General features: G+C 55.4%; 1 protein-coding gene across 1 annotated transcript in view; it reads left to right on the top strand.

Annotated features, from left to right (window-relative positions):
- CAPN8 (calpain 8) overlaps positions 1–8,986 on the top strand; it is a 36,251-nt gene extending 27,265 nt beyond the window's left edge. Inside the window, 6 exon segments of the mRNA XM_053913104.2 lie at positions 2,616–2,809; positions 3,642–3,678; positions 4,599–4,667; positions 6,210–6,267; positions 7,801–7,865; positions 8,756–8,986. Coding sequence (XP_053769079.1) covers positions 2,616–2,809; positions 3,642–3,678; positions 4,599–4,667; positions 6,210–6,267; positions 7,801–7,865; positions 8,756–8,986 — 654 coding nt within the window.
- Positions 8,987–15,133: the final 6,147 nt, after the last annotated feature.

Raw genomic sequence — 15,133 nt, 5'->3', positions numbered from 1 at the left:
AGAAAAAGGGAGGAGCCCCGGGCAGCACTCCTGGGGAGGGGACCGGGCAGCACTCCTGGGGAGGGGACTGGTGTGGCTCTATGGCAGGCGGTACTACATCAGCCCCCAGGTCGCTCTGGCCCAGTGAGCCTCTCTGGGCTGCATGCTGGAGACACCTGGGAGCTTTCTCAGGTGGTCCCAAGTGAGTGAGTGTGGGTGTCAGCGTGAGTGCACCTGCTGGGTCCCACCCTGCACCCGGAGCTTCCTGGAGAGATTCCAGCCACCAGAGACCCTGAACTGGGGTAAGCAGAGTGGAAAATAATAACGTACTTGTTTTGATTCCTCTTCCTTAAATGTATAGCTCACATCTATTTCAATGTTTAATATTAGAAGGGACTCGGGCCTTTATTTAGAAGCTTGGTGATGTTTTTGGGACCGGAAATGTGCCTTAGGAACTTCACTCTTGTTTCTGTCAGCCAGCCTAGAATAACATCGGTTCTGTTAGACATTATTTTGCTTCAAGTCGCGGTTTCTAAGAACCCATCAGTGGCACTAAGTGAGGACTTACTGCACATCAGCATCTCTGGGGTGAGTCCCGTATGTGACTGAGATTAAGAGCCACTGTCTGTCTGGGGTGCCCCCAGCTGGGCACAGGTGCAGTAATTAGGGAGCCGTGTGCTCGCCCTGCTACAGCCCCCCCTCTGCTCTCCCGGGTGCCCAAACTCGGCCGGCCAGGTATGGAGCATGTGGCAATGAAGTCCCAGTTCCTACACTCTTGCCCACGCCCTGTGCCAAGGCTGCAGATTTCTGGTCCGCCTGCCCACTGGCCCATGAATGCGTGTTGTTGTTTATGGAGGTAATGGGCAAAGGTGTGTGGGTGTCCAAGAGCGCACCTCTCTTCTCTGCTCAAACATAATTAAGTCCAAACCTGAGAGGTCTGGACCATGGGGGCTCCCATCAGAAATGCCCCATGTGTGTGACAGAGGTCACGGGCACCCACAGTGAAACCGGCCCCGACAGCGCCTCCCCATGTCCTCGGCGTGTGGCTGTGGAACCCGAGCTCTCCGAGTGCCGGGTTCTCAAGTCGACAGCTCTCTAACTGCTGCCTCCAACCTCTTGTTAAAGTGCAGCTTGCTGCCCCCCACCCCGAGTCCCTGATGCTGCAGCTCCGCACGCAGCGGGCCTGGGAAGCTGCATTTCTAACCAGCTCTCAGGGATGCCCACTCTGACCCTGGGCCCACGTTCGGAGAACCGCCCTCAGTTAACCCTGCTTGACCCACATCCCGTCGCCCTTTGTGGAGTCGTGCCAGGGGAAGATGCCAGAGCCAGGGCCCTGGTGGCCCATGCCTGAAAGGACAGAGGGGACCCAGCTCTCCCTTCTGTGTCCCCCAGTTCCCGCTCGGGCCTCCCGAGCAGGGCTTCTCTGGTCTGTCCTATGTCTGGCTTCTTTTTGGAACTCAGTGTGGCTCATTCCCAGCCCAACCCCTGTTAGAGTTCACTTCCCCACTTCAGCTCCACTGAGACTTCCCCCTGCTGGTCCCCCGTTTCCTCCCCTTGCTGTCCTCAGGGATGGCAAGAATGACCTTTAGCTCTGTGACACCTGGACCTCGGCCATGGCCTTGCTGGCCACCCCCAGCATTCTCCTGCTGAGCGTAAATAATCTCGGGGGACTCCCTGGAGCTGTGGCTGCCCTTGTACCCAGGTTGGCAGGGGCTGGCTGGGGACCCCTGTGGAGTCCCGACCAGGGCAGAGGGGGCAGGTGGCCCTGCTTTCTCCCCTGCTTAGCAGCCCAGTGACCCAAAGAGCATCTGGTGATTTTGAATAGACCCTGTCTACTTGGGGCCAGAGTCCTGGCTCCGGGTCACACAGATGGCACAGCGCTCGCAGCTTATCAGCACCTGCCCTCTGTCCCAGGCGTCTTGATGGAGACCAGCCATAGAGATGCACTGCTGTGGGAGGTTTAATTACAGCAGCCGCAGCACCCACACCTGTGTGTTCGAAGTGCGGCAGTCACTAATTAGCTGTGTTGCACACCGGCAGCCTCCCTTTCCCTCCGGCAAACAGACAGGTCCTGGGGAGCTCTCCCTCCCCGAGGAGAGGGGCTGGCTGTGCCTCCCCCGCCTGCCTCCTTGCCCTCCCAGCCTGCCAGCCCGCTCACCCTGCAGAGCCCTTTCCCCCCACGGGCAAACCCTTGCGGCTGCCTTGGCTGGAGGACCAGGATTTACACTCACTTCTCCAGCCACAGGCCAGTACTGGGGTGCTCAGCGCCACACCCCAGGTACAGTACAGACTAAGGGTGTTGGATTCAGCGAGTGGGTGATTCGTGAAGACAAATGCCCAGAGGGGAGCTGAGCACAACCTGGGGACCCTTCATTTAACCAGGAAGAAGACTGAGGGTCTCGCCAAGGTCATTCATTAGTCAAGGTCAGTGACTGAAACAGGGTCTGGCACCAGAAGGTGTTCTAAATGCACTTGACCAGCATCCGGTGAGCTCATGAGGGAATCCAAGGCCTCCTGGTTCTTAGCTCAGGGTTAAAAATTACCCATCCTGAAGTCAGAAAAATAAAACCTCACTTTTCTGCCCTGGTCTCCCAGGGTTTCAGTGGGACTGATGCTGACCGTTGCTCTTTCTGCAGCTGGAGAGGCACACGAATGCGCACCTGGGCCACCAGCCCTCGGCCTGATCCAGCACCTGCGTCAACCTGTGGGTGGTCTCCGCCTGGGCCCAGCTCCCCCCGGGGGAGTACCTGGTGGTGCTGTCCACCTTCGAGCCCTTCCAGGACGGTGACTTCTGCCTGAGGGTGTTCTCGGAGAAGAAGGCTGGTGCCCTGTGCGTGTCCTTTCCCTAGGTGGTGGTGGGGGTGGATTCTGGGTGCCTGGGGCCACAGGCCCATCCACCCCTGGCTCCCAGCTGATGCTTCCCAGAAGAAATGTGTAAAACCACAGGTCCCAAGGGTCCTGACTGGGTGTCCCCCTCCTGCCCCTCTACTTTGGTCTATAGGACACTGGGGAGTTTTCTTTTTTAAAAAAGTTCAAGGTTAGAGAGAAGAGACACTGCTAACAGCCTGGTTAGAAGTTTCCCTCCCAGCAGGGTGTGGATGTGCGAGGCCCATGGAGTCGGATTTACAGAGCGCCACCTCCTCGCCTCACACACATACACACACACACACACACAAACACATGCACACACATACCACCCACTCACACCACGCGAACACACATCACAAACACACACAGATAGTACACAACACCACACTCCAGGTGTGTGGGCTTGCCAGCTCTCCCTGGAGGCCAATCAGCAGAGATTCACGGAGCTGGGTTCTCATGAGAGGAGAACAGTCCTAAGTGGGGCAAAGAAGGAGAGAATTCTCCAGAAGTGGGGTCCACCAGGACGAACATTCTAGATGCCCTCAGGGCCAACTGAACCCAGCAGCTCTTAGCTCTGGTAAAAACAAACAAACAACACCCCCTGACTCCCCGACAACTCAGGGTGGGGTGGGGAGGGGTCCTGGTTAAATATCCCATGTATGCAGATTGGTGCATAATGAGGGTCTTGGGCGGGAAGCCAACCCCTCAGAAGGGCCAAAAACTTCCTACAAGGACCTCGCCACGAGCAATCTTTCCTGGTTCATGTTTGCTTTATCTCTCCCTTTATATTCTAGGGAAACTGGGGACATGGTAGCTGGAAGGCTGCATGAGGTATGCTGCCAGGCTCTGGCACTGTGGCCTCGCAGCCATTCGGGGCTTCCCACTGATTCACGAGGGTTCCTTAGATATTGAGGTTGGTCCTTCGTGTATGAGGACTTTCTAGTTATCCGGGCCACCACGATTCCTAGGCCCTGGTTCTTGGTGAAGGTGAGATAGAAGCTGCACTAGGACACATGCCTACCCCCGGAAGTGGGGGATCTTGGTGTCCCCCGCATCCAGTCAGCTGGACCCTCCGCCAGAGCACTCAGGTGTGTTTGAGCAGTTCGTGCGGGACAGAGAAGGCAATGGCCGAAAGAGCTCCAGTCCCCTGCCCTTAGTCTTTCAGGGGAAAACCATGGGAGCATGTGAATACGGTGATGGGCTGCTCATGCAGAAGTGGACCTAAACCCTTGTGTGTGCAGCCTAGGGGTGTTGGGGTGACAGCCGAGTCCGGGAAGGCTCCCTGGAGGCGGTGTCTCAAGCAGAGTTTGGGGGAAGAATGCACAGGGTCTGAAGTGCAGGTTCACCCACCTCACTCCCTGTACTTCTCCCTTGTGCCCTCACTTTGAGGTCCTTTTCCTCAGATTTTGTGCAAAGGGGTGGCATGCGGCTGCCCCATGGAGAGTGGTGTTGTGGGGCCACACTGGGCTCTGGTCAGGGGTGGGGCAGTACTCTCCGTGGGGCACAGGTCCAGCTTTCCCCACTCCATTCTGTCTACCCAAACGGACTGAGGTGTCTCTGCAGAGGCCATTTGGGGCACCCCACGGCTGCCGAGTGTTTGGCTGGCTGGGGGGTGTGGCAGACGTATGGACTTATTTGGCGTATACCAATTTCTCAGCTCCTGTTTCCGCGGAGGCCAAATACGATTCCCACATTAACTTTGCAACTATTCTGCCTCTTTTTTTTTTTTTTTTTTTGGTCCTGCCTCTTAGCCACATCCCAGCGAGGGGGGTCAAGACGATGGCCAGATCCACAGCCTGGTTGAGAAGCTTGCAGGGAAGGTGAGTGGAGGGCTGATACAGCCTCCCAGGTGATGGGCGGGGAAAATGCCCTTTTACTCACAGAGGCTCAAGGGGTGGGCCTCAACCTATGGATTTTGAGGGACACAAACATTCAGTCCATAACAGAAGGGGAAGAGTCACTCTCCACCCTCCAGAGAAGCCCAGGGCCACTTCTAGACCTAAGCACGGAGTAGAAGCAACGGCATCAGAGTGCGTTGCTGAAAAATAAGACCCGGGAACACACGTCCTTTGCACAGCCGTTAAAGGGACCTCGCAAAAATGAGTCCGTTTATGTTTCAGATGGAGCCTCAAACCAGTCCTTTTATTAACAAAACCTCATCGCCTTAGCTGCCAAGGGGCACATCTTATTAAGAACATCAGAAACAAAAACGAAAAAATATACATAAGCCTGGATTTGTACACTAATCTGTGTGCCTTATCTTTCCTCTCCTGGAGCACTGGGCAGTGGGGGTCACTTTCCCTGCCCCTGAAGGGACAGGCCCAGAGAGGCTAAGGAGCCGGCTGCAGCACGAGGCCTCATGAGGGACCCGCCGAGGTCCGAATGTAGACTCTTGACATCCCATTTGCTTCCTGGCGAGCAAATGGAGGCGATGGCCTCATGCTGGAGACTTTTCGCAGGGTCCTCTGGTCTTATTGCTGGGGCCCTCCTGCGCCTGAATGGGACCGGCTGCCTGCACAGGGGACACTGCTCTGCTTAGCTCCTCTCTTGCTTGTTTTTAACAGGCTTGCAGGCCCAGCTGGTGGTAGGATGGGACCACCCCGGGGACAAATGTTCAAGCCACACTTCACCTGGGGAGACGACCTGGCTAAGGTCATGTGGCAAGGAAGGGGCAGGGTCATGGTTGGAACCTAGAGCTCAGTCCAGCGCCCCTTCTCCGGACCTCATTTGTCATCCTGCCTGATGTCTGTCCTCCAGCTGAGAGATAAGGGACAGATCTTCCCTCTGGCTCAGTGTTTACCCCAAACGCCGGTAGGAAACCCCCCCAAATCCCTGCTCCCGGCGTGAGGTGAGCTGCTGCGTGGAAGGGCAGCTCCCGTAGGTGCAGTGGGAAGTGGGGGTGCTTTGGGGTGAGACAGTCTTAGTTTGGAGTCCCAACTCTGCCACTTAGCAGCTTTGAACCCCCAGCAATTGTCTCCCATGGAAATGACAGATTGTATTGTGTAGGTATAGGGTGTTTAGTAGTTTGCAAAATCACAGCTTCTCGAACTCTAAAGCGGATGTGGAGTTGTTTTGAGAATTTGAGGATATTCCACATCGGAGGTATGACCCACCAGTCCCCGAGAAAGGCAGCAAGCCCTCTGGGTGGCGGCCTTCTGCCCGGGGTGTACCACATTCACGTCATTAGTGCACATGTCCCCCCAGGCTGTGGGAACCCCAGAGAAACAGAGCTGGGGTTGCTAGGATGTCGCAGCCTTGTGAAGCCACAGGGTCTGTGGGCCGCATGTCTGACTGTACCTCCGCTGAGACCCCGGAGAGCTTGTGGGGCCTGGCATGCTGCACATTTGTGCTCCTCTCTCTACGGTTCTGAGATCGGTGCCAGGGACCTCAGGACCATTCTGAATGAGGCGTTCTCCAAACGTAAGTGCTTTCCTGGGGCTTTTCGGATGCTCCGTGGGAGCCTAAGAGATGCTGGGTTGGGGGTGGGGGTCAGGGTAGGTATCGGGCCAGGAACACAGCAGATGGGAAGAAGGGGCCTTTGGCTCTGACCCCGGGGGTCCTGGTTCCCTCTGGGCTGAGAGAGGTCCAGCAGGTAGGAGGGGGAGTGTGGGGGTGCCGAGAGGCAGGGTGGGGCGGGGCTGATGCTGGAGCCTGCTGGGCCCTGCAGAAAAGAGCCCTGGAAGGAAGAAAGCTGGGCATAGAGTGAAATTCTCCCGCAAAATAAAATGACTTCGATACGGTGGAAAGCCGCAGATTGAAGGTCTTGCTCTGCAGTGCGCCTGTGCAGAAGGAGGGTGGGGGGAGGGTCTGACTGTCCTAGACTGAGGCTGCTCCCCGCTCCAGCTTCAGCACCCCTGGGGGCTGTCAGGGCATCAAGCTGCACGGGGAGAAAAGCCTTGCTCCCTCCCTCTGAGCCCCAGCCCCATGTGAGCTGGCACAAAGCCGGCTTCTGGTCTGGCCCGGCGATGGGCCAGGTGAAGTCTTCCAGCTGGTTGAGCGATGGGCATGTTCACCCTCTGTAGCTGGACCAGGCGTGAGAATGCAGGACACAGGGGCACGGCTGAGAGGCCAAGGGCAAGTCCTCCCAGAGACAGGTAGAGAAGCTCCCCAGGGCCCAGAGCCCGGGCCCTGGCTGGGTGGCCCTCCCGCCCTCTGTTCAGCTCTCCCTCCTGCCCTTGCTAAGGAACAGTGCAGAGGAGAGGAGAAGACCACTGCCTCTTTGGCACCTCATTGCCTTGGCTCCCAGGTGTGGGCAAGGTGAGGGCAGGGGCCAGGGGTGGCCGTGGCTCCAGGGACAAGCCTGAAGTTCAGCCAGGAGGGTTAACAGCTGCTGTTTGAGAGGCCGGGTGTCCTGGTTAAAAGCGCAGCTCCACATCTGGCTATAGAGCCAGGCGGCCTGCGTTTGAACCTCAGTTCTGCCCCCTCCTCGTTGTGAGCTCTTGAGCAATTTATAAACTTCTCTGGGCCTCAGTTTCCTTAGCTATCAAATGGGGACAATGACAATATGTCCCACATGGGGTTGTTTTTAGGAGTAGCTGTACAGTGCTTAGGACAATACCCAGCCAGTAAAAAGTAAGCTGTTTTATTTGGTTAAGAACTTCCCTAAGCACTGTGCTAGTATTGTCTCATTTAATCCCCAGCCTGTCTTTGGGGGATTCTTATTCCCACTTGATGGAGGATATTAGCTTGCTGAAGTCCCATGGCATGTGAGCAGCAAAGCCAAGGTTCAGACACTGAACTCTGACACTGGGGCCCACTTGTGCCACCTCCCCAGATGCGAGGGCAGTCGGGGGGCCTTGTGAGGAGTCTGCCACCACCTCCTCCTTCTCTGCAGAGACCACATTTGGCTCCATTCTCTGGCTGGAGTCTTGGTGGCCTCCTGCATGGCTGGGGTTATCTCCCTCATCTGCAAAGGATCCCGATCCCCACCCCCTTTTCTCTCTGAGTGTGTAGGAACGGACATAAAGTTCGACAGATTCAACATCGACACCTGCAGGGAGATGATCAGCCTGATGGACGTATCCTTCGGTGGCTGGGGAGTTTATTTTTGCCCTGTTTGCCTGGCTCCTCAGCCCTCCCCAGTGGGATGGTGGTGGTGGTGGGGAAGGTAGAAAAAAGATAGAAGGAGAAGGAAACTGGCCTTTACAGAACAGATGCCAGTGTCCTGCTTGAGCTTCAAAGAACAATGTCATGGCATGTTTGATCCTCAATAGGCTTGAAATGATCTCCTCTTTACAGGCAGAGAAACTGAGGCAGGCAGGCAGTGTTTAAGTCCCTTTAATTTAGCGACTGTGGGACATTTGTTCCCGGCCTCCTGGTCAACCCCAGCGTTTCCCCTTCTAGACTGTACTCTGTCCCTCCTCGCTCGCTGCTCCCTCCTCCCTGCCTGTCCCCATCCCCATCTGGTCCTCGATACCAGGTCTTAACGCAGCCCTGAACAGCCACTGCCAGTGGTTTAGAATGATCACGCGAGAGAAAACCTCTTTGCTTTCTCTGACCCAGTTTAACCCTCACTCTGTACTGAAGGACACATTTAGAGTTTTCCAGGTGGAAGGAATGGCTTGAATGAAGGCACCCAGGGAGAAGGGTCCAAGGTCACTTCCATAACACTTTGCCTAGTGTAGGTCCCTGTCACCATGCCCCATGGGGCTGATAGTGAAGCCGATTTGTTTAAAAACTGGAGCCTTGGCGGGTTCGCTCAGTTCTCAGGGACTCAATCACGATGTCACCTGATGACTTCCAGGCGGGAGGGACACTACTACTTATTTGTGCGGGTCCCGAGGAGAGCCCCGGCTAGCCAGTGCACACGTGCGGAGCTCTGTTGCGTTCTTGATCAGCCGTGGGGCAGGGCGCTGTTCTGTTCCCGGACCTTCAGACGTGGGGCCTCTTCAGCTCTGTGTCCTATTAGGCCTGCGTGGTGAATAATTTGTGGGCCACAAAGAAGTGTTCCCTGTCGATCCACTTCGCTGAGAACGGTTCCTTCACTGAATCATTCTTCTGGAATGTCAATTTAGACTTGGGTGGCTGGCGCATTGTCCCCAGTGGTATTCGCGTCCCTCATGGCTCCAAGAGGTCTGCGGACTCTGTCGCCCTTCAGGAGCAGCCGCGCCATAGTTGGGATGGGGGGGCGTGGTTCTGATCCAGGGTGTGCAGCTGAAATGCCCCAGGAGGCTTTGGTAAAAATAACTTTATGGAGAGATAATTCACACGCTGTCTGATTTACACATAGATATAAAACACGTAGTTTATGTTACATATATTTTATGTTACATACACATGAATGCACACACACCCAGTTTTGGAAGTTCCTTTGTATCTAAGCTTTTCCCAAGTCACATTCTGCAGCGCTCTGTCCCAGGGGCGACTTAGTTAAGGGCTTCCTCTTACTGAGCAAGGTGCTTACTCGGGGCAGGGACAGAACAAGCTCATGTTCATGGGGGCAGAAGAGCCTCTGGCAATGTCACACCAGCTCCTGGAGGAGCAGAGGCTCACCTGGTGTCCTTCCTTTGCGGTGGCTGTGCTGCGTGTTGGTCTGAGCCAGGGTTCTGGACTTCGGTGACGCTCCCCGCCGGCTTGCCTGCCTCTTTTCTACCCTCCTTTACAATTTTGTGAAACTTATCCTCCAATGGCATTCATGGCTCATCCCTGTCCACCTTGCCTGGCATTGTTCCCTGAGACCCTCTCCTGCCCGCTGGAGTGTTTGGGGAACCTGGGGTCCCTCTCAGCAGCATTGAATTGACCCCAGGCCCAGCAGACAGACAGAACTCAATTAAAGTTGTGAGCCAAAATGGTTTGGCCTTTCTCCTGTGATGTGCAATCCGGGGAGTACCTGGGCTTTCCCTACTTTAGGAAAGATGATGTTCTTGGGAGATGACTCGGTGCAAAGCTGTGGAAAGTGGAAACTGTGGGTGGATTCCTTGGAGGAAAGGCTTCCGACAGATCGAGCGGCTTCTGGGCAGCTGCCTTCTGGAAGGGAGCCCACTGCAGCCCTCCCAGGAAGGGGGCAGGGTGGGCCGCTGGGAGAAGGGGCCTGGCTTCCTCACCTTCAGATGGAGAAATGGCTGTGCTGTGTGTTTCAGTGGCTGCTGAGTCTAAAGGAAAATTATCGCTGAGGGGAATTCTTACTTGACAAATAGCTCCAGGGGAAATGCAATTGAGGCTAGTTTCGCTCACAGCTGAACACAGGGATTGTCTAGTTGGTAAAAATAGATGTCACAGCCTCGTGTCCTGATGGGTAGGTAGGGGCAGAGCCAGCTCTCCTACACAGACTTCAGGTGTGAAGTGCAGACGAAGGTGAACGTCTCAGTCAGCTCGGGCTGCTGTAACAAAGCACCACAGCCTGGGCGCCTTGTAAACACCAGACATTTCTTTCTCACCGTTCTGGAGGCTGGAAGTCCTAGGTCAGGGTGCCAGCATGTCTGGGTTCTCGTGGGGACCCTCTTTTAAGTCACAGACAGTTGACTTCTTGGTTGTGTTCTGACATGGACAGCAGACAGGAAGTGAGCCCTCTCATGATTCTTTTTTCAAAAATTCTTACCCGAGGACATTTTTTTTCATTGCTTTTAGAGAGAGAAATATCCATGTGAGAGAGAAGCATCAATCAGCTGTCCCCTGCATGCACCTGGACCAGGGGTTAAACCTACAACCTGGGTGCATGCCCTGACCAGGAATCAAACCCATGGCTGTTCGGTTATGGAACGGCGCTCCAACCAACTGAGCCACACCAGCCAGGGCCTTTTTGTGATTCTTACAAGGGCACTAATCCTCTTCATGGGGACCCTACCCTCGTGACCTCATCTACTCCTAATTACCTCCCAAAGGCCTCACCTCGTATGCCATCACCTGGGGTTTGTGTGTGAGGGGCTCCACATGGGCATCTGGGGGACTCACACATTCTGTGCATTGCGAAGAGCTACTGGCGAGAAAACACACAGGCATGCCTGGCCCTCTGATTGAGGATCAGCTTTCGAATCTGGAAGTAGAGCTGGTTGAACGTTCTTCAAAGGAGCAGGCCTCTCAACTATGGCAGAACACCAGTTGGCTGTCATGCTGCCTTCGGGTCTCCCAAGGCCCTGTGGGGAAGCAGCGGGGAGGTGGGCTCAGGGCCCTCGCCAAGGCAGGGGGAGTTCAGCTTATCTGAAGGCGGAGAAGGAGCTCTGTAGGTATCGCCAGCCTGTGGGTCCTGGAGAAAGAAGGGCCCCTCCCGTTCAGTCAGGGGTACGAGGGAGCTTCATCACCCGAGCTTCCATCAGCACTCAGCAGGGATGTGCCCAGCCACCCTCAGCTGCCCACAGACCACCAGCCTGCCCCTGTTGGCCCCACTGGGGTTAGTCTGAGGCCCACCGACCAGGTGCAACTCCCCACACCATCCCTTTCTTTCAAAACAAAGTGCTGCAAACCAAGCCTCCCTTACACTGCGAATGGCACAGCTGTCTGGGTTTAAAGGGCTATGTTACATTTGTGCAGCAGGTAGTTTTATTTTTCAGGCCTACAGGCTCCAGCTACTTTAGGGGATAACCTGCTAACCAGAAAAATAGTCTCGTTACAAAATGGCATTCGCTTTGGGGGTCTCAGCCCCCCACACGGGTTGACCCGGGGACTCCTCACAATACAGCCCGTGAGTCAGGTTAAAGGTCCCCATGCTGCATGGACTTTCTCTCAAACACCTTAAAATTTGCATCATGCTCCTTTCTTCTCCCTGGATTAAGGAAGTGGGAGGTGTCGCCTTCTGGTGTGGCCTCTTTAGTGTCCCCAGACGTGGCTGCATGCATGGCAGGGGAAACAAGTCTCTCCAGGATCCACAGCCTTTCCATGTGGGTTTCCCAGGAAGGCTCCCATCCCCCCCTGTGCTTCTCCTGTTGGGAGAAAGAGACCCTGGACACAGAAGACCCACAGGTGGAGGCCAGAGGGGGGCGGTGTGGGGCTGGGTGAAACAGGCGAAGGGGCACAGGAGGTTATAAAATAAACAAGCCACGGGAAGTATGGCAGCTTAGGGAACAAGGCTGATAACACTGGAGCAGCTTCGTATGGTGATAGATGGTAACTAGACTCATGGGGTGATCACATCGTAAGGTGTATAAATGTCAAACCACCCTGTTGTGCAGCTGAAACTAATATAATATTGTATGTCCACTCCACTGCAATCAAAACGGAGCCCTCTCCACCGGCCCTGGCCCAACTTGTGTGTTGCAGCTAGAAGCCCAAGTGCATGGCGCTCTCCTCGTTTCCCCAGAGCCTAGTTAGACCAGGCGGGGCACCGAGCAGGCACCCAGTGAATGACCTCTGTCCTTTCCTTTGCCAGTGAGGAGGCTCTGCAGAGCATGGGCTCCCCGTGCGTTTCCAGGACAGAGGATGGGTTTGCGCGGGTCGCACGGGGCAATTCTGAGCAGAAGCCCCAGGCCGACAGTGCTGACGGCAGATGCATTCAAGCGCCTCTGTGACAGGGGCAGTGTGAAGGGCTGGAGAAGATGTGGCACCTTTAGGGGCCCCTGCTGAGCTCCCAGGCACCACCCCCCCCAACATGATGACAAGAGCTGAGGGAGCTGTTGCCCCCAGGGCACTGACTCCCATGTCACTGGGTCTTTGACTTGTGCAGAGAATCCTAGGGGAGCCCTCAGGTTCCCCACCTTCTTTAAAGAGAATAAGGCAGCTCAGTGGGAGGCTCAAGTCAGCCTGGAGAGACAGCCGCAGGGTCTGGGTCACCCTCCCACTGTGGCACTCTGGTCCTCCCCAGCCTGCAGAGCCCAGACACGCAGCCTCTTAAAAGCATGGCTTGTCCCCTCCCTAGCAAACGTAAGAAAACTCGTGCCACCAGGCAGCTCCTGGGCTCCACCGAGACCTCCAGGAACACGGGTAGGAGGCAGTCAGGGCGTGCGGAATATTCTAGGTCATTCCACACCAGTAAGGCCACCTCCAGTAAGCTCCCTTTCCTGCCACAGCTCAGCGTCATGCATTAGCTTTCTCTGCACATCTGCCTGCTCAGGCAAGGCTTATCATAATTATGCAGAATCACAGAAGCAGCTCGAGCAGGGCAGGCAGAATCAGACAGACATCCCTCCCACAGACGACGGGGCGCTTCCTGCCAAGGCCCTCATGACATCGGGGCTCTCGGCAGCCTGGCTCTGCAGGGTGGTGCTTTTCTCTGCCTATCGCAGCTGGCAGAGGCTGCTCGTGGTCTCACACTGGCTCCCCACCTCCTCCAGGGTGCCAGCTGCTCCTCTGAGTTGGGGCTGTGGGACCACAGAAGAGAGTCCTCCCTTCCTCGGCCAGCTGTGCCCTCTCTGCCAGGCCAGGCTGACTTCCTTCTTTCACTTCAAGCTGCAAGGCTTCTCCGATGCCGGCATCTTTTCAGCTTTTGGCGTTTTAGTTTCCTGCCACCCCTAAGCCTGCCATTGCCCTAGGCTCAGGGACGTGGCCCTCCCACCATACCCAGCCCACGATTGTCCACTCTTCTCCCACGTGGGCCCAGTCCCCGAGAGATGTCTTCCTTCATACACTAACCCCACCCTTTGATTTATGGGCTGGGTTGACCTTGAGAATTCACATAACCAGCTGTGGACAGTCCAGACGCCCCCCCCACCCCGATCTCTCTGTTCTTCAGAAAAGACGACATCAGAAAGGCCCTACTGGAGCCCCGTATATTATCAATTCGATTGATCCCTTTTTAATATTTGCCCACATCTGTTTCGTCATTTCTAGCTGAAGTCAGTCACGGATTTCATGACATTTTACTCTGTATGATGCGTCCGTAGGAAGAGCATTTTCTTACGCAGGCACAATACTAGTTAGTATCCACCCCCCTGAAATTAACGATAATTCTTTGGTCACACCTAATAACCAATTTATAGTCAGCTCCCTCCGACTGGCTTCACAGTGTGCTCTTATGGTTGGTTTACTTGAGTGGGGACTCCACCTCGCCCCTCGGAACCACAGCAGTCTTTCCCTTTCTCATGCTGCTGAGTGAGTGTTAATGGATGATCGGACTTCTAAGAAGGAATGCGGGCGATGGGAACCTGCTCCCCATGCTTCTCAGTCTAATTAAATCTCACACCGAGTGCCCATCCAGCTCGGCATCCCCTCCCACACCCTGTCTCTCCAGGGCTGTATGGGAATACGGTGTCTAATTTTCCCTTCACAGTGGTTGTCATCCTATCGCGCTGTCCTAGGGCGTGACACTCCCGCTGGGGGCCGTTGGCTCCAGGGCTGTCTGGGCGGGAATCTCCCCTCCACCCCACCTGGTCATGGCCCCCCGGAGCCCATGCCTGCACATGGGAAGTGGGCACCGCTGGGAGCCCCTCCTTCTCAGTCCTTTCCCCTTGCTCTCACTTGGTCACGGCTGGAAAAGCCCCGGAAGGGGCTTCTGCTCAGGCTGCCTGTCAGACAGCACTCAGCCTGGCCTCTTGCTGACAACAGAGGGGAGGGAAGTCCCCCGGAGAATGAACTTGAGGCCTTGAGAGCTATTCTGTGTTAAAGAAGCCACTTCCTGGTGGAGAAAGGGGAAGCTAAGACAAAGTCACACTCCAGACCTTTCCAAAGGCACTGGGGTTGTGTGTCATTCACCCCAATGAAACCCGAATCACCACCACCCCGCTCTGCCCTCAAGCACCTTTCTACCCACTTCCTAGACTGTCAGGTTGGGCCTCAGCTTCCTCATCTGTGAAATGGGGTAATAATACACACGTGCCTTAGAGGATTGTCGTGAGGATGAATGATGGACAGAACGGCACAGGGAACAGTACCCACGCCCCAGGAAACACACCATAAATATCAGCCGTTTTTATCATTTTGTAGTTGTTATTTATTAGATGCGGAGGTTGGATCTCTTCTATGTACTTGGAGCTTTGCCTCCTGGCCTTCCCTTGAGTCCTGATCCATTTTAGGTCCAAGGTAGAAGATCCTGAGGTTCAGCACTATTTCTAGCATGAAAAATAATGCAAATGGAGCCACTTCCACATGGAGTCGGAGCTGCCCTCCCCAAGGGAACGCCTGGCCCGTCTCACTCCTCAAGCCTGAGGGCGGGGCCTGGAGCAGCATCATTTCCCCAGCGACTCTTTGCAAAGATAACGACAGCAGACCTAGTGACTACCACACCGATGGCGGCTGGACTGGAGAGTAAACGTATCCCTTAGAATTCACATTGCGGTGGGAGCCTGTCTGCACGGATAGCAATGCCTTCCTTCTGTGGGTGTAGCTGTTCCTCCTCCCTTTCCCTCATATATGCCCCTTCCCTTCACCTCCTAATCGGGACACTGCTTGGGTTACTGTCTGAATTTGTGCATCCAGATAG

The sequence above is a fragment of the Desmodus rotundus genome, chromosome 10 (assembly GCF_022682495.2).
Source record: "Desmodus rotundus isolate HL8 chromosome 10, HLdesRot8A.1, whole genome shotgun sequence".
NCBI lineage: Eukaryota > Metazoa > Chordata > Mammalia > Chiroptera > Phyllostomidae > Desmodus > Desmodus rotundus.
Note: the sequence above shows the minus strand (reverse complement) of the source record. Positions and strands in the feature narration are given on the sequence as shown.